The sequence below is a fragment of the Electrophorus electricus genome, chromosome 15 (genome assembly GCF_041902795.1).
Source record: "Electrophorus electricus isolate QZ-2024a chromosome 15, ASM4190279v1, whole genome shotgun sequence".
NCBI lineage: Eukaryota > Metazoa > Chordata > Actinopteri > Gymnotiformes > Gymnotidae > Electrophorus > Electrophorus electricus.
In genome coordinates, this window is record NC_137511.1 from 10,831,366 (window position 1) to 10,856,662 (window position 25,297).

Below are 25,297 nucleotides of genomic sequence, written 5' to 3' on the forward strand. Positions count from 1 at the left end.
CTGATGAGCTGTCTATGACATTAGTTTGAAGAATATGAATATTCTTCATCACCTACACAGACCCTGTCTCAACAGATGGTGTGATCTCCTCAGAGTTTAGTCATTACTTACACTCAGAAAGGAAACCCCAGCACTGTGAACCATTACAACATAAATAAAAACACACCCCCACACACACAGCCCACAAGAGACAAGATAATTGGTTGACCACCAGTATCAATATCTACTCATCCATATCAACAAAATGTCTACAACACAGAAAATCTGTGGAAAGAGGCGATAGAAGATGGTCGTTTTGGTCAGAGGTTCAGATAATTACAGGAGCACCATAAGGAGGTCTGTGCAGGCTCGCAAGAAGCTTTAAAGACAGTCAGAATACAGCAGGTAGCATGTAACAGAGAGCAGCATAATTAGAGTTTCATTCCCAGCACCATTAGACCGGAACTTTGCCTTTAAAAAAGAATGTAAAAAATCTACAAGGTAATTTGACCCTGAAAAACCCAGATCCCCCCACTTCCCTGGTGCAGGCTGATCAAATGAACAACCTGGTCACCTCACTCTCCTCATACAGGCTGATCAAATGAAAAGCTCAGTCACCCCACTCACCTGGTGCAGATTGATCAAATGAACAGCCTGGTCACACCACTCACCGGGGCGTGGCTGATCAGATGAATATGCAGTTTGTCTAAAAGCAATAATAAAGGTGCAACTCTGTGATCCGCACTAAAATTCACAGAGGGGAAAAACATTGCAAAAAATGTTTGTGTATGAATTTATTGATTACATAAAAGATATCTGGTTTATGTGAAGCCCAAAGCACAAATTAGCTATGTGCATTGTATAACTCTACAGGTTGATGCCACGGAGCTCATGTAATATTGTCTTTATTAACCATTTGCTCATTGGTCAATGTCTCTACTGCTGCATAAATTATCAGTTCATCTGATTTCTCAAGCATTCTTGGACTGCTACAAAGTATTTAGTTTAACTCAAATATGATATAAAACATAAATCCTGCTAGATTTGATCAAGAAAGTGGTCCAGGGAGCTGGAGTACCAGATTATTGGTAGTTGTATACTAGGCTTTCCGACTTATAAACAAAATAGTGATCTAGTGTCATTTGAGTACCTTTACATGTGCATAATGAAGGACCATTATTTGTTTTTTTACTAGTCAAACATACTAAAGAGAATTTTTAGAAAGTGCTAACCCAATTTTCACATTTTATATGTTGTTAAAATGCATTTTCATGTCATAACTGAGAGCTTTTAAGAGACTGGTATTCCATCAGGGTTATTAATCTTGGATCGGGTGATGGCTCTGAGAGGTTTCTAAGACAGTCCTAGGAAATCCTTAGTTCACACGTCTGCTATGTTCTAGCTCCTAATTCACCTGAGGCAGGTAATCAAGGGCTGTAAAACACTGGTGTCCAGATTATGGTGGGCTGGGGGCTGGAGCAGAACAGAACTGTGGACAGGCTGAAGTCCCCTGAGGACTGGGCTGAGAATCTCTGGTTTTTTACTTATAGCGACATAACTATTCACTATGACTATCTTGCAGTTTTCAACCAGCAGCCTTTAATCCAGGCCAAAATGTCAAAACCTTCATCTTTAGCAAGTCTATCTGCAATAATCACATCCACATAGAGTACTTTAATGCCAGAGTTTATTAAGAGCAGTGGTTTTAACATTTCATACATTTACATAAAGAATACAGATACTATTATCAGTAAATGGAACAGATAACAATAAAGTCCCCAAGCATCAAGCATTACCAAATGTCCCAAAACAACTGTGGGTCCAAGCTCAAACTAACCCATCTGGCACTAATATGATGATGATTCTGAATATGACTTGTAGCTGGAGCAAATATGTTAGGACTCAAACTAAACTGAGGGAATATCTCCTGGAAATGTTGGGTCCCCCTGGTTTAAGCAACATCAGAATAAAAAGCTCAAGTAATTCAGCAAAGTAACAGGTCTGAACTCTCAAAAGAATGGCAAAAAAAAACAGAATTCAACAAAACAAATCCTGTTAAAATGCCTCAAATAGCTTCATTACATCATTAAAATAAATTGCATAAATGGCATAAATTACCTCCTCTTTTAATTAAAAATGTTATAATTCAGAAGCTCTTAGGCTATATAAGAGATGAAAAGGTCCAGTTATTAAATGATTTTAAAGGTTTTGATTTTATCACATCCTACCTTCTTCATAAAAATCCAGTTTGCTCATACTGTTCTACCCCAGTGAGTTCTAATAAATGTCAAAGCCCTTGTCTTACGCCAGAGGAACTGATACAGTTTTAAGTTCTATCTCCATGCCTTACAACTGATCTAAATGACCTATTAACTTGAAAGCAAATTTATGAAACTCAATCCTGAGGTAATGTGATCTTATCGATGGCTTGTACATCTAGCAATATCCTTTTAAATCCTTTGCTCATGCAGTCTTTAATTATAATAATTCAAAAAAAGGCATTTGACCTCTTCCACTTCTCTGTTGCCATTGGCACTGGTTAGAAGTGGAACCAGCCATTATCTGAAAATTTTAACATCAGCAGAAGAAAGCTAATACAGTTGGAAGTAGAAAACTTTGGTTCCTAGGTAACTGAGCAGCCCCGTTTTCCCCCTGCCAAACCATTCTCAGTCTGACTATGCCACATTTCCTCCCAGTAAAATAGACAACAAGCAGTCTACATAGCAGTCTAGAAATCTAGAAAGTCCATCAAATAGTGAGAGGACAGTACTGGGACCAATGTTGTGGAACTGTATTTCCCCTGCAGTCCTCAGAAGTCCCCTCTAGGTCCCCAGGGGTCTATGTCGAGGTCTTCTTGGAAGTTGCCGAAGGGTGACTGGCTGCTTATTATACTTCTTCATGATTTCTTTGATTCGCGACAGGTTGGAGCGGGTGACAGTGAAATCGCAACGTGTGGCACCCATGTCATAGCCCACCTTGCACATTTTGCTGGTGGTGGGGAAGCCTTCAGCTCGCACGGTCACCCTGTACTCCCCTGGGTTCAGCAAGCGCCAGTAGTCACCTTCAGCAGCTGCCCAAATGCAAAACACAACCATAGGACCATGTTACTCTGCTGATGATTTTTTTTCATAAAAGGAGTACCCAATAAAATTATAATTTATAAAAACATCTTAAGTAAAACATGAGCTACATTAAATTACCATAAAACTATTTCTATTTAGCACAAAGTTAAGTCTTTAATTAAATTAGTTCATGTAGCTGGTCTAAATGTGTTTAATTTTTGCCATCTCTGCAAGACAACACTAAGAGGTTATCATTTTGTGATAATCGTTGGCTTGACTCAAAGAGAGAAATTTGATATAATTTATCCAGTACACCCTGCAGTCTTTTCATTTCCTTCTCTGTTCCTTCAAAGTTTTGTCTCTAAAACTTTGGGAGTACCTTTAATGTAGTACCTTTCTTTACTTTACTTTAAGTGACTGCCCTTTTTTTTTACCAAATAGAAATTTTCATGTTTCTTATTAGTCCTCATTGTTCTAAGTGACTCAAACCTCTGAGCAACTGCCAAGCTCTTCTGAGCAAAAGCTAAACTTGTGGACAGCATAGCTATAATACAGGTCAGGGACAGAAGGTGAGCATTAATGAAATATGAAAAGTCTTTTCCATGCAAACACCTACAATCTTTCATGTAGATATGGAGAATGACAGATAGGTTGACCACATTAAGTTCCTTTAGATCACAAAGGACAGAGCAGCAGTTCTACCTTGTTTGTAATAATTGGTAATTATTTTAAACATGCAGTTATTACTATAAACACCTAAACACCATCTTATTATATACTGTATATAACACTTTATTTATTATATATAGTATGTTTGCTATAAGAAAAAAAACCCTTGAGAAAATCTGTCTGATTGATTCTAAAAGCTTTTTACTGTTAACAAGGATGTCATTTCTACTAGATAAATTATCTATCCAGGAAAGGCAACCCACAGAAAGCAACTATGGGCTTTGAACATTACAAATAGAAAATCCTTTTCTTTTGTTCATTTATGTTAATATGGTAGCTACAAGCTGGAGACTTGAGACATCTCGGAGAGGCTTTACATGCATTGAACAAACATTTGTATTTATGGTAATCACGATAAATTACATCTCTTTTAATTTCCTGCTTAAAAAGAGGCCACTATCTCTCGAACATTCACTGTAAGAGGGAAGAATGTTATTTTATTTGTGCTTCTCTGCAGAAGTCTGCTGTCACGGTCCTAGCGTCCCAGTCTCCATGGTTTCCCTGTCTTGTTTATTTGTTTTGCTTCCGTGTTTTGTTTATCCCTGCCCATCTTTGGTAGCACCTGTGTCTAGTTAAATCTTATTAGCACATGTATTTAAACCCTGTCTTGTTGCATGTGTGTTTGCCGGTCATTGTGTTAAAGACTTGCCTCTGTGTGTTAATCCTAGCCACTGTTCCTTTTCCAAGCCTCGTGTTTTCTTTGCCTGTTTTGTGATCTTTTGTTTTTGCTCTTATTGTTGCTTGTGCTATTTTTATAGCCTGCTTCCCATTTTGTGATCGCGTTGTGTTTCATGTAGTTGCAGATTCCTTGACTGCATGGCAGTCCTGACCCTGCATGGCTCACTGACCCTGGACTGTGATTGTGGATTTGCCCTTAATAAATCTTGCTCTTCTCAGCGTATGCATCTGCCTTGTGATCACTCCACTTTATATCTGCTATTCTATGGGCAAGAAGTCAAACACTGTCATTGTGAACAGCTTGCTTAAAACTAATGTGACTCAGCTGGGGAGAAAAAAATATTGTTAAAGTTGCTTTAGCACTATAATGTTTATCAATATAGGCAATACAAATGGTAGTTGTCTGTAAAATTCTATCTTAAAACACTACAAACATACCTTATATCGACAAACAATTTTTCATTTAAAAAAATCACTTGAATGGAAACATGACCAGTACTTTTCCAATAATAATTAAACAATGCCTGTGAGACATTTATACCAATGCCCACAGCAGCACACACTCCAGGTAGCATTTCAGTTAAAGCGTTTATTTAAAAAAATCTTGGACCTCAATGATTGTACATATCATATTGGCTTTTGGTGAGAAAGTATGCTTATTTTTAAGTCATCTAAGCTATTTGAAAGCAGACATAATCACAGTCAACAGCACCTGCTAAAGGGCTTTAGCTAGCAGCATATGCATTGAGTGTCTCTAAGGCACTGCTAGGAGCAGAGGCTCTCACAAATGCACAATGTTGGCATCTGAATTCAGGCACCCGGAGAATCACTGGAGAACATGCAGCTTTAGGAGAACCAGACTGCATTGACTGTACAGTGTCAGCAATCCTGCATGCTGTTTCCAAGACAGAGCAAAACATGGCAGGGATAGAAATGTTTTTCTGCTTTAGCAGATTAGGATATATGTCAATAGGTAACAAACTGCAACATCTGTCAGAATAAGAGCTTTTGCAGAATGTTATACAAAGGTAATTAGAAGTGTAATATGCCATGGTGGAAATGCAATATTATGCCAAAAGCCAATTTGGAAATGTTACAGACACAACAGACAGTAACATTCCAGTACTGGCAACTAGTCAAGCTAAATGTACTAGCATGAAAAGGGGAGAACATAGAGACTTTCCAACAATTGCACAGAGGTACAACACACCAACCAAGCCATTGGCCTGGAGAATACTGGGGCTTTGTGCTTCAACTGTCTGGACTGAGCACAACCTAAAAGGTGCATGTAACTTTGTTTAAGTAAAAGATAAAAACACAGAACTAAAGAAAGATGATCTTCAGTCATAACATAGAAATATGTTTCAAAATTCAACTTTAAAGATTTTTTATTGCATGGTTGGTATTACAACTGTGTTAAGATTTCCTAAAAATGATTAGAAAAATGTAGTTGATGTGTGTATGATTTTAATGTATTAATAATAATATACCATTGATCTACATACTGTATAGTGTTCCATGCTCATTTCTCATTAGGTATTCAAATTCATAATGCTCGGTTGCACTGTACCTGTTCGAATGTCATGGTTGATGCCCTCCACAGAGATTATTGCATTTGCAATTCCTCTTCCCTGCATATCCCTTACCACCCCTTTAATACCACGATGAACCTAACACACACAGAGACATCCACACAGTCATCATCACAAAAGATTAATTTACAACTGTATGCAGTGGTAGCTCCGTGGCTGAGGTACTTGACTAGTAATTGGAAGTTTGCCAGTTCAAGCCCCATCACTGCCAAGTTTCCATTGTTAGACCCCTGAGCATTGCTTAAGTTCTATTCAGTCATACTTGTGAGTAGCTTTGGATAAAAGTGTCAGCTAAATTCCATACATTTACACTGAGAAAAAAGTTAGCTTGACTAGAAAGATACATAACTATATATTCATTTATACCACCTACACATTTAAGACTACAACATTTAAATTAGATATTCATTGTAACTGCCTTAAGTAAATAATCTTCATTAGCCTCTTTGAATTCAGCTAAATTGTGAGAAAATATTTAAATTTGACCCTTTGAAAGCCCCCACACACTCACACTACACTTGTTAAGATTACCCTGGATCTCATGAGGCTCCCATCACTGCCACTGCTGGTCTCTTCAGCCTACTCTGATTACATTCTTCCCACTTAATTCATAGTTTCACAAATGCAGAACCCACTGCTCGGATATTTATGCTGAAAGGTGATCTAGAGATCGCATGTGTAGGCTGTTGGTGTAAATGTCATTGGGTTCATTATGTCTTACTGTGGAATATGCCACATGCCAAGTGACCCCTCAGCAGACCTGAATGGAGGTCTGTGTTAGATCTCTGACTGCTACAGGTGACATGATTTACCTGAAGTGAAAATTTGGCTTGGGTGCTGGAAACTAATAATACTGGAATAACAGACATGTCAGTATTTCCTCTCTTTGGTTGGTTGTTGCTGTGTTTGTGTGTGTGTGTGTGTGTGTGTGTGTGTGTATGTGGGTGGGGGTACCTGTTCCATAAAAACAAGTAGCGACTCTCGGTTGTTCTCCCACTCCTCAGGCAGTTCACTCTCGTGGGGGAACTTGTCACAGCCAACATACATGGACAGCTCAAAGCAGTTGGTATGGAGGTAGCTGAAATCATTCATACCTGCAAAACAGAGCAAGCAGCACAGGCACAAGCCTTCCATCTGCTGTACCAAATGATGTGATTGTGATCTATCAGGCATCTTAAACCATGCTGCAGCTCACACTGATTGGCCTGCTGTTACAAAACCCAGAAACCATGCTCAGCCCCGCACTGCCACGCCCACTTGCACACACCCCCAATCTGATTCACCAGAGTACTAATACACACCTGATACTCATCTTCCTCATTACTGCCCCCCTACTTAAGCTTCCCTCCCTTGCGTTCACATCGTGAAGTATTGCCAACTCCATGTTGCGTACCGAGAGTTCCAGATCGATGTTTGTCTTCGACTTCTGCCTGTGTTTCAGACCTTGTCTCCTGCCTGAGCCCTGGACACCATCTGGACTCTGCCCCATGTTATTGACCTTGGAACTACCTGACTACAAATACCTGCCTGACCCCACTGATCTGTTTGATTTAAAAAGAAAATAAAACCTCTTGCAATTGGATCCTCTTCCCCTTGTGTGTGTGCAATCGTTACACCTGCGTTCAGATAAGCATCACTGCTATCAGCATCTGAGGATCTAACTCACCACCACTGCACTTCAATTACAGTGTATAAAAGACTAGCGTGAACACAGCAAACTTTCCTCAAGTCAGGAAGTTTCAGGAAAATGTACTCTCTCTCATAAATATGTAGAATACCTGATTAAGTGCTATCTGGTCAGTCTAAGGAAATGGCACCAACACATGCTGAGCATGCTGAGCTGCAGCAATAGACTGGCTGGGTGCACGTGTCTAGTCACACGTGTCCTGATGGGAGCATGTCTTGCTAACTCCTTCATCATATACTTATAACTGGGGCCAAATAGTGTAGACTTTATATTGATATTTTGAGAGTGTTATATTTTTGTTTTCCTTCTTTTACAGAAAGTTAAACCATGCAATACAGTGACACAATATTATGCTCTGTAAACCAAATGCATACTTTACAGCACATAATCAATAAATAAGGCTTCTGTGTCCACTGTAAGAAGAAGCATACCAATAAATGTGCAAATACAATAATATTTTTTAATATGTTTATCATAGAATTTTCCATTAAATATATAGAGCAACACACAGCCATAACAAATGGAATACTTCTCCAGGAACAGAACCCTGACCCCACACTGACCAGTGCCTCATTTACCACCAGAGTATAGCCTAGCCAAAATTATACCAAACTTATCCTTAATGCTACAACATGCGGGTGACAAGTGTTCCAAGACCCTGACACCTGTAAGAAAAATATTTTTACACTAGATAAAATAGTTAGACTTCATAAGGCACTGCACATTGTAACAGGCGTTCAAGCTCCAGATTTGTTTTTTGGCATCTGCTTGTTAAATAAAACTGAAACCCCACCTGCCACCTTCAAAGGCCTGTGATGATCTACTAACCCCCCACCCCAAGTGCCTGTGATGAGCTACTAACCCACTTGCCACCCTCAAAGGCCTGTGATGAGCAACAAACCCTACCCACCACCCTCAAAGGCCTGTGATGAGCTACTAACCCCACCCAACACCATCAAAGGCATGTGATGAGCTACAAACCCCACCCACCACCCTCCAACGCCTGTGATAAGCTACTAACTTCCTGCTGCTGTGTGCCAGGACGCGCCATTAATGGTACCATCTTCCTTGGCGAAGTCGTCAGTGTGGCACACCCTGCGGGCAGCATCCGTCATTAGTCGGTGGGTGGAGGCATATGAGAATGCTAGCCAACGGAACACATGGTCATCTGGAGTGGGTGTGGCTTCCCGCATGGTTCTGTGGGGTCGAGTGCGGTCATACGGGAAGGTCACCACCAACTCGCCGCCTTGCAGGTTGCTCCCCAACACGAATGGAATCTTCTCCATCCATCCCAACAAGGCACGTGTCTCCATGGCAACCTGCACTTAGTGACCAGTGGAGTTTGGATTTGGAGGAGGGGGATGTAGGGAAATGTGTTATCCTTTAAAACTTCAGGCTTATTATTTAGTTATTATTCTTAATATATATTATTCAGTAACTACTGTGAATTATTCAGTTACTACAGTAAATTATTATTCAGTAAAACTGAAAATGATGTGGTTACAAAAGTGAGGGATGACAGTCAAGAGTTCTCAAAGTGCTAGAGGTTAAATGTGTTAAATGTGTTTGGGGACTTTGATGGAGCAAAGGCTCTTAAAACAAGGATAGGATTTAAAGTGGTGCAGCGTTATTATTTCACAAGAGTAATCATGAATGTTAATTTGGAGGTACCTTATAAGAGAAAAAGATATATTATGGCACTGACAGTTAGTACAACACCATGCTAACTCTTTCCTTAAAAGCATTAGACTTTGAAAGGAGTATTATTTAGAATGATAATGCCACAGGGAGTGGTTGAGGTGATATTTCTGTAAGAAGAAACATTACTGGTGAAATAAAGAGAAAACATTAACTCCCCACAGTGCATGTTTGCATTAGTGTGGCAGCCATAATTAGAAAATAGAGGCAAACTGCCCAGGCTGTCAGTGTTCACACTGTTTTAGCAGCGTTTATTCAACAACGCACACACACACACGCACCTCTTCCTGCACAGCAGAGTGTGTGTAGCTACAGCATCTGCTCTGCTGTTGCAGTTATTTTTGAACATGTGTGAGTCACTGTCAGTGCTGCCTGCTGTCCTTGCTGTCCTCATTATAGAAACCGCAAGATTGCACCATGAATTACTGAACACAAAATGTGCTGCTTATGAAACCCTCTTAAATAGACACAATGATATAAATTAACAGCTAAAGCCCTATGTTATAACTGGAATTGTTTAAAAAATAATATTGGCAAGTTTGTTTTTTGTTGTTGTCATTGTTTAGGATAACATAAATATAAATACATTCTAAAATAAGAGCTCTTCCTAAAATTCCTCTGTGTGAAAGATTCAGGAAATTCCGGAAATGCATCACTCCTGAATACCTTTTTCATATTCTTTAGTTTCTAATTAGCATTCCTTTTGCCTTTGCATTCTGTTCCTTTAAAGCAACATAAGAGCTATGAATGACTAGACATAACAGTAACATACCGTGGCATTCTTGGACTGGTACCACTCTGGAATGGGTATGTGGTGGTTGGGGAATCTGCGGGGGACCCACTTGCGGGACTCCGCTTCCCAGAGGATGGCATTGAGATCAGGGAAGTTGTGGTGGATGTCCAGGCCATCCTGGCTCCATCGACCCAGTGACCAACCACTCAACTCAGAACCCTGCGAAAATGTTAGAAGAGTGTTAGGAGTGAGTATGTGTGTGTACGTGTGCATATTAAGTAAGATCAATAACTTGAAATAGCCAGTACAAGACATACATTTAATGAAATGTCAATTAAATTCTACACGAAAGCTGGGAAAAAATGTAAAAAAAAAAAAAAAACATTTTGCAGTTTTTCAAAAAAACTGTAATCAGGTCATAGAGTGAATAAGGTTTTATGTACAAAAGAGCTTTCTATTTCCTGATTAAACATAAGGTATAAACAGAAACATTAACTGTTCATTAATTTCTGTACTTTGCTTATTAAGGAATTTATTCATTCAGTTGTGATTGCAATCAAGTTGAAAGTTATATCTGCTGTTTTGATTGTTGTTTTGTTCTAGTTCTGTTTTTGTTTTTGGATATTGTATTTTGGCCAGTGTTTTGTGAGCAATATTTGATTTTGATGTAGATTCAGAGATTACACATGGCACTTAAGAAAAAGGTTCCCTTCTGTATTGTATTGTATCCTATTCTATTTGTGCACTGATACCAAAGCAGAGCATGAATGAGTATGATTTAACCAAAGCTATAGAAATTAATTTCAGGCAAATGTGGATTTGCACTTCTTCCAATGAGCTGTCAGTATTGCACATGACCCATGGCTGTGTCAGTCTTGAGGCTGTGGGAATGCCAATACCCTTCACTCAATCCTCTACTGCTTATACTACAGCTCAGCAGCAGCACTACACAAGCTCTGTCGAAGGTCAGAGGTCTGTAGAATACTTTCATTTATTCTCTCTCTCTCTCTCGTACACATACACAAATGTTTTAGCTACATCAAAGTCACATACTCATCCTGCACTCAGTCATCTGAAGTATGAAGCCTGATTTACTCCTTGCAAATGAGAAACCATGGACATGAATGTAGTCTTTCAACCTTTTCAGCTTCCCTGAAACTCAATGAAGTTGCTTTTCCCTGCCTGACACTGTAAACTAGTTTAGAGTTCTGTGTGTAAACTAGGTCAGAGGTGTATTTATTAAACTAGGTCAGAGGTGTGTGTATGTGTGTGTGTGTGCATGTGAAAATGTGATCCGAGGAGCTCACGGCTTCTGCCGCTTTGTTGTAGCCATCGGGGTTGATGGAGGGCAGCAGGTGAATGCGAGTTTCATGCACCAGCCGGCGTATGCGTGGATTACGGGACAGGTACTCCTGACACATGAACTGCATCAGCAGGAGCAGGAGCTCTCGTCCCAGCACCTCGTTACCATGGGATCCTGCAGTATATCGGAACTCTGGCTCACCTGTAAGGGTGTCAGGAGATTGGGGGGGAGGGGGAGATTGTGTGGGGCCTTTTGATGAGTCATGCATAGGAAAAGGCTTCGATGAGTCATTGTAATGCTTTGTTCAAGAGGTTAGTGGTGCACGTATGAAACATCTCTTCTACTGTGGCTGCTAAAGGCTGGATCTGGGGACTGATGCCCTTAACAATGTGCTGCGATTAGGAGGGCTTACCCAGCTCATGCTCTCCTGGGTTATCCGAGATCTCAAAGGCATAGAGCTTCTGCCCGCTGTAGCTCTTACCGATGTTGTAAATCCGAGTAATGTTCGGGCACATTTCATTAACCACCTTCATTAACTGCAGCAAAGATGATATTTTATTAAATGTGTTTTAAAGCAAGAGCAATATTCATAAAATCAAAAAAGCAGATCCTGTAAGACACATGCTCTTTAACTCCCTAGGATTTGTCCCAGTAATAAACTTGATGATTAATTTTATTAATAACACACTTTTCTAATATCCATAGTGTAACAACACAAAGCAGAACAGACAATATAACAAGATGAAGATATGCAGGAAGACACATCAGGAGCCATGTGCTGGTATCCAAATACATCACCACTACTAACAAATACTAATCATCGAAAGCCATATACTTGCAAAAGATTCCTTTAATTAATTGAAAAACTTGGAAAAATGCCATGGTTGGGTCTCATTATCTTCAATTAGCTCTGGAACCTCAGTTCAGTATCAGATGAGACCCAGCATAGAGATTATAATAGAAATATTTCTATGCATTTCAATTTCAAGTGTGTACTCTTGTAGAATTTACCATCATTACAAGGCAACTGTTGCACTAACAGAATCATACCATGCAGTCAAAGCAATTCAGGCACTTTATCTTACTTCTGCAAACATTCATATTTGTATGGACTTATTTAAACCACATTTAAACAAGTGGTGCACAAACTAGGCCATGTCCTGCCTTTGGGATCTGCAGTTTGAGGAATTTCTAACCTGCCTCATAAACGGCCCAAAGGCACCAAGGCAGAAAACAAAGCATGGAGATGAGTTGCTGTCGAGGAGGAGAGGTATAATTAACCTCTGATCACACTTTAGATCAGTAATGACGGCAGGTGTCATCACAACAATGACATGAGTTATGGTTAGAAACGTGCTGCAGTGCCCCCTCTGAGGGCTGTGCATCTGGATGTGAGCTCTCTCTCATGGCAAAGCAACAAACGTTTGAGCAAAGGCAATGCATGCTGGGAAACACTATGGCAAGCTGTTAAATCAGCCCATCATTAATTTTAGGTTTGTGTACTTTATTTATTTCTAGTGCCAGCTGGTTGTATGGTAATTAATCAAGACATAGGATTTTAATTTAGAGTATATTGAAGCTTGATTTCTACATTGTAAATAATTTTTTAAACATCTGGTTTTACTGCTTGAGTATGCAGGTGAGCATAATTAACCAAACATTAGACTAGTTAGAACTAAGAAGCTTGACAACAAATACATTTGCAAAATCAGCATAGCTTTTGAATAAACCTACAGTTTGTCTTTTCTTTAAGTACAGGCCATATGAATTATTTGAAGTGAATAAAATGATGCACTAGGAGATTTTAACTAGCAAAAAACTTTCAAGACATTCAGTGTCACATCAAGGAAATACTACACTTCTTGTGCAGTATCATAACAGCAGGATACATTTTGAGTTTTATCAAACAATACTTTCTTATATCACTTTTTTCTCACATCACTGCACGACATCCTTCTGTTTTGAATGCTACAGAGGAGAGTGGATTAGTCTGACTGATATTTAGACATAGTCTTTTTCAGTCCTCAGCTGAAGGCCTGCAGACAGCGCAGCACCATAATCAGCCCAAAACTCCATAACAGCTTTGACACACATACTTTGGCAGCCCTCCATCACCCTATCACAGAAATCTTGCCAGCAGCACTCTACTGCACAGAACTTTATTTTAGGACGAGAAAAGATAAAGAGTTCCACTCACAGGATGAAGAGAGAGAGAGTGCGAGAGAGAGAGAGAGAGAGAGAGAGAGAGAGAGAGAGAGAGAGAGAGAGAGAGAGAGAGTGTGCAACTGGATAAACACAAGGGTCAAAAGGATGCCCTCTCCATATAAGGATGCTTAGTTTCTTTGTTTTGGCATGGCCCTAAAGTAAGTTGGGCTCTCTCCAATTAGTTTCCCAAAGTCAATGCAGTATAAGCATCATGAACAATAGTTACCCACAGTTATGTTAAAGGAATATTAATTAATGATACAAGATACTGCTGTCATAAAACACACCCTCAAAATGTAATGTGGACGACTGATGGGGCTAAAGTAATGTTATAACCTTAAGAACAATAATGATTTGCAAGGTCACAAGGGAGAAGCACAAGTGTTTATAAAAGAAGATTCAACATTTTCCAGAGGCCAAAGGACACTCCGTGGGATGAAATGGTTCTTGGTGTGTGGGCTTGTGGATCGTCAGGGTGCCGTGTGATGCTCAGGGTTCCATGGTGCTGCTTTTATATTCTTTGTATTTATTCACTGGACTTCGGAATTTGTGGGAGAGAAGGATGGAGTGGGATGGGGTGGGATGACACTGCCTGAACACTCTGCTATGTGTTTCCTCACCACAAGCAGACTAGATCACACCTCCTTCCTCACAAGGCATGCACACAGTGCATCCCTTCAGCATCAAAGAGACCACGCCTCTATAGACAGCATGATGAACACCCACTGGCCCACATCTGACAGAGAGCATGTGGAACACACGCTTGTATGTAGAGTCTACTGTTCTCCATGTTTTAACATTTAATATGCTTGGACTGGTTCATTAACTAATTACCACTAAGTCCACTGTGTACCAAACCAGGTCTGTTATATAACTAAATTATGCAGTGTTGTGATCCTCCTGGATGTTTTATACAACTGCTTTACATGACAGTGCACAAGAATTCCACCTATAGGTTAGTTTAGTAGGCTTAATGAGGAGCATGTTTAATGAGCAGACACTAATACAGCACTGACAGCATGAAGTGGCATAAAATCCGTCCTTTACCTGCCTCATCTCCTTGTAGCTGTGGTGTTTGAAATCTAGGTTGTCTGTAGTGGTGATTTCATTTCGCCTGTGGTAGTAATTGTTTGGATCTGTAAAAATTCATATAAACAGAAACACTGACCAGTTACCTATGAATTTGCAAAACTATCAACCCACTGCAGAAAATGTGAGAGTATTTATTCTGTAAATAACATAATGAAATATTAAATATTATCTTACAAATGTAACTGACAAAGGTTATATACCATTATACATCCTAAACAACATAGGTTTTAACATAATTTTTAAAAATCTTTCAAATATAGTTAATATTAGTTGGCAAAATTATTCATGGCGACCAACACAGCTAGTCAATCCAGTAATTTGATTTGAGATATAATAATTCTTAAAACCTGATTTGAAACACAGCCTGTTAGCCACTCTAAAGACATTATATATATATGACATTTAACTGTTGATCTCTCCTTGTATCATGGATTTCTGTTTGGTTTTTTTTCATTATTTAAATGAAAACAATCAGTCCGTTCCATGTTCCGTGTTTTCCATGTCTTGTGTTTTTGTTCCGTTCCATAGTTTCATTTTGTCCTCACAGTGATTGTGTACACCTGTCCCTCATTTCTAGTTCATGTATTTAAACCCTGCTGTGTGCCTTGGTTGTTGCTGTTCATAGTGTGTTTGACTGGAGGTTTGACGGTTTGTTTCATGGTTTGTTTCATGGTTTGACTTAATGTTAGAATCTTTGAGGGTTGTTTCTTTGTGCCCTGTGTATTTGTGTTTCCTAGCCCCGAGTTTTCACCTGTCTTAGTTATAGCCTGCTGCCCTAGTTTGCTTTCATGTGTTTTTGTTTTGTTACGTATCCCGGTACTCTCTGTGTCGACTCTATGACCCCTGGACTGCCTATATGACCCTGATTTTGGATTTGCCCCTATTAAATCTCGCTCCTCTCAGCACGTGTCCGCCTCCTTACCGCTCATCATTACAATATATATAGCATATGAGCATTTTTTCCTTCATATTTCCTTCATATCCATTTTTAGAATGTAGTTTGACATTTTAAGTAAGGTAGGTTTTAACTCTTCTTCTGGCTTACAAATATATTCTACATAGGTAACATTCTCTTGGGTTCTAACCTGGCATGGGGCATCCCAGTATCTCTGTCCTCATACAGATGCTGCCACCACTATACCATGAGCGAGGGTTGATTCTAATGTAACGAGCTACCACAGGCCTGGGGAACGTGTTCTGGACTGGGATCTCCTTCTCTTTATTGCCTATGAAAAGCTACTGAGACAAGCAGAGGTTATTAAAAAAATGACAATCAAATATTATACATCAACCCCTTACATGCACCATTCTGAAATTCAAAAGAAACCAAGCAAAGTGATAATGTACAGCAAACATTTAAAAACTAAGCTATATGTGCCATACATGAAAGCACAGCGAACACTGAAATATACAAAAAGAGAGATTAAGAAGAATTTTGATTTCTACAGCACATAAAAATAAAAACATGTTCACTAAGTGCTCTACGGAGTAACCAAAACATATCAGATTAAAAGACAAAAGAGAAAGAACAGATAATTTAGCATTTATGTTATTCATTTATCTCATTCAAGCCACTCTTTCGGGTGTAAACTACATTCAGTAAGCAAATACTCCTGTGTCTCTCCTTATACAGGATGTTTATTCATGCCTTTTTTGTTAGACCAACACTCACTCCTTATTGTCCCCGTTCTTTAAAATCAGCATTGGAACTGGTTAAGGACTGCATGATTAAACACTTCAGTTCTTAAGTGGAAAACCAGTGGCATGATGAGTTATCCAGGTGTGCCTTCATCAGCGTATAGAAAAAGCTACTAATGGTTTCATCTTTAGAGAGGAGAACAATTATAGAATACATAGCTTTGCCACAGTCAGGAATTCAGACATTTTCCAGTTTAATGCTCTTTTTGGAGTGACAACTGGCAATCGTGATAAGACCCTACTGCATGCTGACTAGGTACAGAACTTAATAATTGCTGTCATTTTAATTAATCACTCTCCACTTCTCAAACCAATATAACAATGAAAACGATAATGCATGCTCATCATTCTGGGCTATTACAAGAATGCTGCAATCAGTGCCTCTTTTTCTTCTTCAGGCACAGATGAGATCAGCCTAACACTCTTGCCATGACTCAGCACTGTTTTAATAAACTAGTTTGACTCTGCCATATGGTTCACAAATACCCATATTTACAGTATCACCTCCAGCTCATTAGATTTGCAAATGAGCACTCCTACATATCAAAACAGAAAATAAGGATGCTCTGATCAGAAACTGTGCAGAAATTGATCATCTACATCTAAATGATCTGTAACAAATCCCATATCTTTAATTAATAACAATCCCAAGTAATCAAAATCCTAATTAATTAAAAAAGGCAATGATCAGTCTCCAAAGAGAAAATGGATAATGGATATATAAATAATATATAATAATAAATAAAACTTAATGAAAGGTATTTTGTTTTTTTCCCTACAGTTCGGAATGAAGTGATCATATTATGCCAGTGTCTCTCAGAATCACAGGTGGCTTGAAAGCACTGGAGAAAGCATTATATTCTTAGAAGGTAGGGAAGCTCCAACAAATTCTGACCTTTGCATTGCAATGGTTATATGCATCACCTGCCGAGTGGCACTTTATATAGACATTTGTGACTTTTAAAGTAATTTTGCTTGCAGAAGTATAAAGTAGGTATGTTTACTTTTGAGGATAATTCCTTTAAGATAGTAGAGCATTCACAGAGCATCTTTCTTACCGGCTAATTGGTCTTGCATATCTAAAGCTATAAATATTAATCTTAATCTGTCAAAAGCTATGGCCAACAGAACCTCAAACCTCTTCCTTCATCTTAACAGCAAATCAAGCTGTAGCATTACTTCTTTGTTGATCCTAGAATGTACCTTTGCCTGTAGATCACGGCCCTGCTAAGCCCAGGATAATGCCATGCTCGTAACTGTGGAAGACACACGGCCTGCTCACCAGCTCTCTGGTGCCATTCTTCAGGGCCACCCAGGTGTGAGAATCATTGCTGAGCAGCACACGGTACAACGTCACCCAGTCACTTCTGCAAAAATGAACAGAGATGGAGGAACCTGCATTATGGCATCACTGTCTGAATTATGCCATCGGGCCTGCATTATGGAATCATCATATCAATTCATGTGTGGATGGAGGAAGATTAGCTATAGTGTTTATTTAGACTAAGATCTTATATTTCACACAATATTAATCAAGCACTTTCATTTGAATTACTTTATTGTGAAATAATTTCCCCACCAATTCAGTTGAGTTTAAAATATATTGGAATCTCTTATAACATTTAAAATGTATGCAACTTTTAAAAGTTAGAAAGTTGGAAGTGAAGAATGCTTAGCTGAACAATATCTGCAATCTGCACCAGTAATGAGCTCCAAAAAGACTAAAATATCCCCAGCTAATTAATTTATAATAAATTATTCTTTTCTTCAATGGTAATTAATATAAAGTGGCCTTGAGCAGAATTTCCAGTTCGTCCTGTTCCGTTCACAGTGTGGGAGGCTTGAGGGTGACATGATGTATGTTGGCCAGATGGATGTGTCTATGAGAAGTCACAGCAGAACAGAGCAGTGCAGTGGGGAGCGAGACTAAGAATATGAAATATTAAAATGGCACAGAGACCTCAAAATGAACAGAGATATTGGTTTGCTTTCACTTGTGAACCTCATATAAACTGTACAAAATGTGTAGCACATATCTTTGAGAAATTCAGTGTGTGCGTGTGTGTGTGTGTGTGTGTGTGTGTGTGTGTGTGTGTGTGTGTGTGTCTGTGCGTGTACCCCAGTTTGTCTGTAAATTATTCTTTCCTAGTCCGTTTGAATGCATAAAACCTTCCTCCCTGTCTGTTCTTCCACCATGTAGTGGAGCACCATGAAGAGGGAATGCAGTTGGATTCAGCCATGAGCAGTGAGGGGGTGGGGCTGCTATAGATTACAGCCTATATTCCACCTTAAAGATCAATGCACACAGAAGATCACTATCACCCCCACAGCATCATAGCCCAAAGGCCAAATGTGCATGTATGCACAGAAATAGACGCACAAACATACACAAAGTCATACTCACATATATGCAGACACTCTCCCACACTCACACATGCACACTTCTTCACATGGTTGAAGTGCTACACCAACACGCACACACAGAGTTTGACATGGAATATTATTCACCAGTAAGAATGCAAAAGCTTCCTATAAATCAACAGCTCCTCAAATTAAAGACTCATCATGTAAAATATGACTCACACATACAATGTAAGCTTACGTGTACTGTTTTTGGTCTGTGACTTGTTCAGTCCTAATGTGTTATCTAGCTCTCAGCAAGGTGACTCTTCTATTTTTTAGCTGTCTTTTAAAACAATTACACTGTACTGTGTACTTATGATGTTTTTTGCTTTATACTCCATTATTTGACAGTCTTCCTTCATAACTTGGGTACAAGTGCTTAAATTCTAACCACCACTCACAGTTCAACCAGAGCTACGGATCCTCCAAACCAGTTGGCCCCTGCACTCTCACGGCTAGTGGGAGCAGGCTCTGTGATACACTGCTAGCTCTACCACCGCGGCCCACACACCAGCTGAGCTCTACCACTCAGATCTAGGGGAATCAGAGCACTGGCAGGGCCAAGCATGTCCTGCTAGATGACTCAAAATGACTTGGCACTTCAGCATGGCCCTAGAACATGTGCTGGTGCATTCTGGGTAATGCAACGTGAAGCAGTATGACAAAGCTTACTCAATATGCTGTACCCACTGGGCCACCTCGGAAACTCTGTGTGTGTGTGTGTGTGTGTGTGTGTGTGTGTGTGTGTGTGTGTGTGTGTGTGTGTGTGTGTGTGTGTGTGTGTGTGTGTGTGTGTGTGTGTGTGTGTGTGGGTGGGTGGGTGTGGATGTGAGGCTTGAGCTTTTCCTAACCCATTACTACCATCTCAGAATAGGACTGTGCATGTCAGATAGTGAAAATGCCATATGCTAATGAAAGTCAGGCAGTTCCATGCTGATAAAGTTGTCAGGGTTTCTGCTGAATAATGTTTGCATTCATTAATTGTTAACAAAAAGAACAGACAGCATTGTGTTACTGTCTTACAAAGAAAGAAAGCAGCAGTCTAACTAAAGTTTAGAAACACCAAAAAATTAACACAGTTTAGTATATAGCGAACTAAAATAATTAGGCCATACTGAGACTATGTTCATATTTGTAGTTTGTTGCATGGTATCCTCAGAAACAGCCGCAAACCTGAATCGGGACATATAATGTATGAGAGAAAGAGGAAGAGGAAAAAAAGAGAATGAGCACAGACATATTGAAACCCTTTTGCTGAAATCAACTACAGAAAGAATATTTGACAATGTAACTGTCAAATTGAGTCCTTGGTCTTATGGAGAATTCAAAGAAAGACACACAAAACAGGAATTTTTTTTAAATAAAAAATGGCTCTAACAGAACTATCTGGAAAGCAAAGAGTCTTAAATCTTACAACTTAAACCTGCAACTTCAGTTGTTTTTTGTGCTATGTGTTTGTGTGTAACTCAAAATCACAGGTTCATTAAGATTAAATGGGTCATACAAATTTTAAAAATGTTTTTCAAGGACTTCCTGTTTGGTAACCATAATTTTCTTCAGAATTTTCTGAAATAATATGTAACAAACTGAATGTCTAACAACCAACTTCAAACTGAATGCATCTGGTTCAAAATCAGAAAGTAATGAGCAGAACTGACTGGTGAGATTGTGTGTCATAGCGGAATGGTGAACAGATGGGAAGGGACTGGATGAAACATTCAGCATGTGTTATATGTTGGGGAAGAGGTTTTGGCGTTACTTCCATCATCATAACAGCCAATGTAATTACAGCTTAGCATCCCAAAACGACCACTGCATCCACGAAGAGGCCTTAGGAAGACTCATCCTCGCTCTACTTAACATGATCTTTGCACTGTGGTAATTTTAGTATACAAGGCATTTCTTTGGAAGATTAATGCCAAATTCTAACATTACAATTACACATCACTGAATAAAGTATATGATGGTGTAATTTACTTCATACATGATGCTACCGCATTTTGTCCTAATTTGCATATGAGCTTAGCGATTCTTAATAAAACAACACTGCAAAACAAGCAAACCAATAAATAAGCAAAAGAAAAAAAACACCACATTTAGTCATATGCAAGTAATCAACAAAATTCTACACATGCACCTATTTAGTTAATTGACAAATTTATTTAAAAGGCACTTTTTTTTCTTTTTTTTTTTTGCTCTGTTTAGAGTAAACATGATGGCAAACTTTGCAACTGCAGAGGAAGGGGGCTTGCTTGAGCAGGATCGCAGAATGCCATGAATTTTTGCCATATGATCTGTAACTTTCCTTGTTTGTTTTCTTAATCTGTAACACCTATAGACTGAGAAAAGATAGTATTTTGCTGCTCTGCCTTGATTTAAAAGAAGCAACTCATCAACTCATTCAGTTCCCATATTAGTGAAAGTTACAAATGTGCTACATTTTTATGTAACTGGCAGTGTTCAGCATCACTAGCCTCACATTTGGGGTTAAATCAGTCACCTATCTCTTGGAGTTTGTCTCTGATATTCAAAGCCTAAATTATATGTAAATTTTGTCTGGCTTTTGACTGGACAAAGTGAAGAAAGTTGAAGAAACATGCCATTCCCATCAAAACGTTTTGGGCACGTTGTTTATTTTGGACGTTTGGGGCTTATTTTGGACGTTTGCTTATTTTTTTTTAGTTACGTAAGAATAAGCTATTGATAAAATGTCATAAATGTAAGAAAATAAATACTTGTCATTAAGTACATGACAATTTGCTAAAAACCTGAAAGGTAAGTGCTGAGGAAGGTGGACATCACAATATTATAAAATGCATGGAGTAAGTCATTGTTCCCAAGCTAGCACTTATTATGAAAGCACGACCTTAGGAATACCTTTGTTGTTTCTTCAGTATTACAGGTTTTGTATAAAAAGGATCTAAGGCAGTATCAGAGAATACTAAGGCATGCATCTTAACACAAGAACCCAGGTGACGCATGCGTGATCTGTGGGGGAGTTGAATTAGAGAAATGAGGTGCTGATATACCAAGCATGGAATGAATGCCAGACATTGCCACCTCTGTGTATCAATTCAGGTACCAGCAATTTTAGGCAACTTATAAAAGATGCTTGTACTGGTTTAACATAATGTGCAAATATTTCACCAAGAGAGCTGGGCATGCTGTACATAACTACTCTGGTTTTGTCCATTGGTTGTTTGGCTGCCAGCCAGAACCCATTATGCTGATGATAGAGAGAGAGAGAAAGAGAGAGAGAGAGAGAGAGAGAGAGAGAGAGAGAGAGAGAGAGAGAGAGAGAAAGAAATTTTTTGATCACGCATGAAGTTTTAGACTTTGTGTTCATCCAATCAAAACTAGATATTTTTTGTTTTCAGCCAACACAGTACAGATCAGTTCAAAATAAATTCTAATTAAGGTGCTATAGTTAATAATAAAACAGAGTATATATGAATGGGTGGAACATTTTTCCATGTTCCATTTCAGGTTTGTTCACAGATACACAGAATGAAAATTAAATTGATAGGAAGGCTACAATATTGAATTTCTTGGGCTCATGCACTAATCAATAATTAGCACCTCATGGCCAATACTGCTATTAATAACTGATCATTTTACATTTATGCGTTTTAAGTCAGTTCAACCTATAATCTGTATATGAACCACAATGAGTGCAAGACATGTTAAATTCTAAAAATGGATCAATAAATAAATAAATAAGTGCCTTGAACTGGTACAAGTATGTCTGGAAACCTTATCCCCAGTTGTAATCATCAGCCCAAATTTCCAATATTGAACTGATAACAAAATTAAAAATGGTCCTTATTGGAAAATAATACATTGACTGCAAATATATCTTGCACCTATATAATTTGGAATAACACAAATTATTATAGCTGTCTTGTCTCTACTGTGTGTCATTTCTTTTGAATGCAGCTGGATACTATCATAACCCATCACTATAATACATCTAATAACATCTAATACATCTGCTGGTTGTATCCAGCTTTTTATACAACAGTATTTTCAATTCTTATGTGAAATTAGCAGACCATCCAGCTCAAGTTGCAGCAATAATCAATCATAGAAAATGGCACTGTAACTCAGCGTTATATTACAGGACAGGACTCAAGTGCTAAGCTTCTACTTCTAAGATTGACTGACAGAGAGACAGTGAGAAAGAGAGAGAGAGAGAGAGAGAGAGAGATCTATGAGCAGGGTTTTCTCTTAAATGTTTTGCATTTCAGTCATAGCAGTAAGCAGAACATAGGTGTCAGGCTCCAGTGCTGCTACAGAGTTTAGTTTCACAACTAATTCAACAATCCAGTTAATTACTCTTCACAGGCGTAGATGTTCGTAGGTGTTAGAGCTGGACAACCCTAAGATATGTAGTGTATTGAAAGACAATGAAAAGAGCAGGGAAAACATTAAACTCTGCTCTGCTATTTCAAACTCCAGTACCTCAGGTTTCAATCATTCAGGTTTTCAGTCATTTAGGTCATGGAACTGTCTAGAAGTAGTAAACCAAGCTATTTGAAGTAGCAGCTTAATCCTGATATTTTGCCACTCATCCCATCACTCAGTCCAACTGGTGAAGTTAAATGAGCAGCAAATCATCTTCAAGATCACTATCCCAGTATGGACATTGTGATTTTCTCCTGCCTAGAACAGATGAGTCAAGGCTTCCAGTGTGTGTATGCAGGTACTCACGACCAAACTGAGCTCCTGCCTTGGGTGATGACCCCAGTGAATTTGGTCAGCCGTCTGGCATCCACCTCAAACCACTGCAGAGGATCGTTCCTGCCAGCACACCAACCGCCATCATACAGATCATCCTCATACAGACCAGCCTGGAGAGAGACAGACACACATGGGAGAACACGCACGACATTTCATATTTATTGCCCAAACAGCACCACATCTGCCTCTGAAGGATCATTGGAAATGTGCACATATTTAGTGTTGTTATATTCAGAAATTGGGCCAACAGCTGTAGTGGTCTTGGATTGTTGGTTTGAAAATATATGCAGGAGGCATCCTACTGAGTTAGATATGCACTGGAGTAGGGTTATATGGTATTGGAAAATAATCACGTTGTGATTTTTTTTGTATTTTTATGATAAATGATGTGATACCACAAAATTAAAAATATACAATAAACAAAAACAGTAAAATAATTTCCATTAGAAAGTTAATTATAAAACAAGCAATGGAAAGGTTGCATTTGGAGTAGTGCAATAATAGCCACTACAGTATGTTAAAACACACCACTCTATCTTGATATGACTGCAATATTAATATCACAAAAGCCACTATTGCGATAACAATTACCAAGCCATGTGCAGCCCAGTACTAGGGGAGTTTTTATATATGTATATATTATACATATATGAATAAAAATTTCCCACTTGTCTTCCTCCAGGCAGTCTTTTTCCTTCAAGTTCGGGTACTCTGCCAGAAGCCTGTGAGCTTGAGGGTCCTGTAGCTGTTCGCAGGACTGCACTCTTCTGTACGGAGGTCTTGGATGTTGTTCCTGGGATCTGCTAGAGACATTCTCCCAGTGCTCCAATTACTACTAGAACCATTGTTGCCTTCACCTTTCACATCTTTTCCAGTTCTTTTCTCAGCCCTTGGCATTTCTCAAGCTTTTTGTGTTCCTTGTTCCTGATGTTGCTATTGCTAAGGATTGCTATTTCCCTATTCCGCTGTCTGAGGTATTCACTAAGCACTTCGTCACTTGGGGCCATCTTCCTGTTGTACTCCTGGATCTTCGTTGTATCATCCTGGACATTGGCTCTAATGCTCACTAGTCTTCTCTCCCCCTGCTTCTTCTTAGTCTACTGTCTCAGAGTGCTGGAGTTGAAACCCTCCATGCATTGTGAGAAGATTCCTTGTCTTGATGTCAGTGGATTCTATTTAGGTCTATCTCCTCTTTAGGTCATCTTATTATGCCAGCAGGGTATCTGATGAGCGGTAGAGCATAGGTGTTAGCCCAGATCTTGTTCTTCCTATTCAGGGGTTGTCTTCCACAACCCCACTGAGTTCTTGATGAAGGCTCTTGGAGTCTTGTTGATATTATACAGTCTCACATATTCCAGGAGCCACGTGTGGGCCATTGGATCATAGGCTTTCTTGTAGTCAATCCAGATAGAACCAAGATCTAAGAATACAATCAGATTATTGGCCCCAAGTGACAAAATGCTTAGTGAGTACCAAAATCCTTAGGAGAAACAGGGGCCATCATGGGAGAAAAAACCCTTGGACAGTATGTACCACCTGCAGATACTGGAAGTGGTTGATATACAGAAATCCTACCAATGGCTGGAAATGGCTGGATTGAAATACAACACAGAGGCACTAATCATGGCAGCATGAGAACAAGCATTAAACACGAGATCAGTATTGGCTGGGATCTACCACACCAGGAAGGACCCCACA

The 25,297-nt window shown here is 39.1% G+C and overlaps 1 protein-coding gene across 2 annotated transcripts in view; it reads right to left on the reverse strand.

Moving 5' to 3' along the window:
- Positions 1-1,644: 1,644 nt before the first annotated feature.
- Positions 1,645-25,297, reverse strand: part of cpxm2 (carboxypeptidase X (M14 family), member 2) — a 43,641-nt gene continuing 19,988 nt past the window's right edge. Inside the window, exons 4-14 of one of the 2 annotated variants that reach the window (XM_081697584.1) lie at positions 23,570-23,709; positions 17,739-17,823; positions 15,844-15,994; positions 14,714-14,802; positions 11,874-11,997; positions 11,466-11,662; positions 10,198-10,377; positions 8,788-9,046; positions 6,995-7,134; positions 6,019-6,118; positions 1,645-3,049 (exon numbers count right to left, since the gene is read on the reverse strand). In XM_081697584.1, coding sequence (XP_081553710.1) covers positions 2,802-3,049; positions 6,019-6,118; positions 6,995-7,134; positions 8,788-9,046; positions 10,198-10,377; positions 11,466-11,662; positions 11,874-11,997; positions 14,714-14,802; positions 15,844-15,994; positions 17,739-17,823; positions 23,570-23,709 — 1,713 coding nt within the window. In that variant the 3' untranslated portion in view covers positions 1,645-2,801. Of the gene's footprint in view, positions 3,050-6,018; positions 6,119-6,994; positions 7,135-8,748; positions 9,047-10,197; positions 10,378-11,465; positions 11,663-11,873; positions 11,998-14,713; positions 14,803-15,843; positions 15,995-17,738; positions 17,824-23,569; positions 23,710-25,297 lie in introns of both variants that reach the window. The other variant, XM_027016780.3, reaches the window with a different exon arrangement.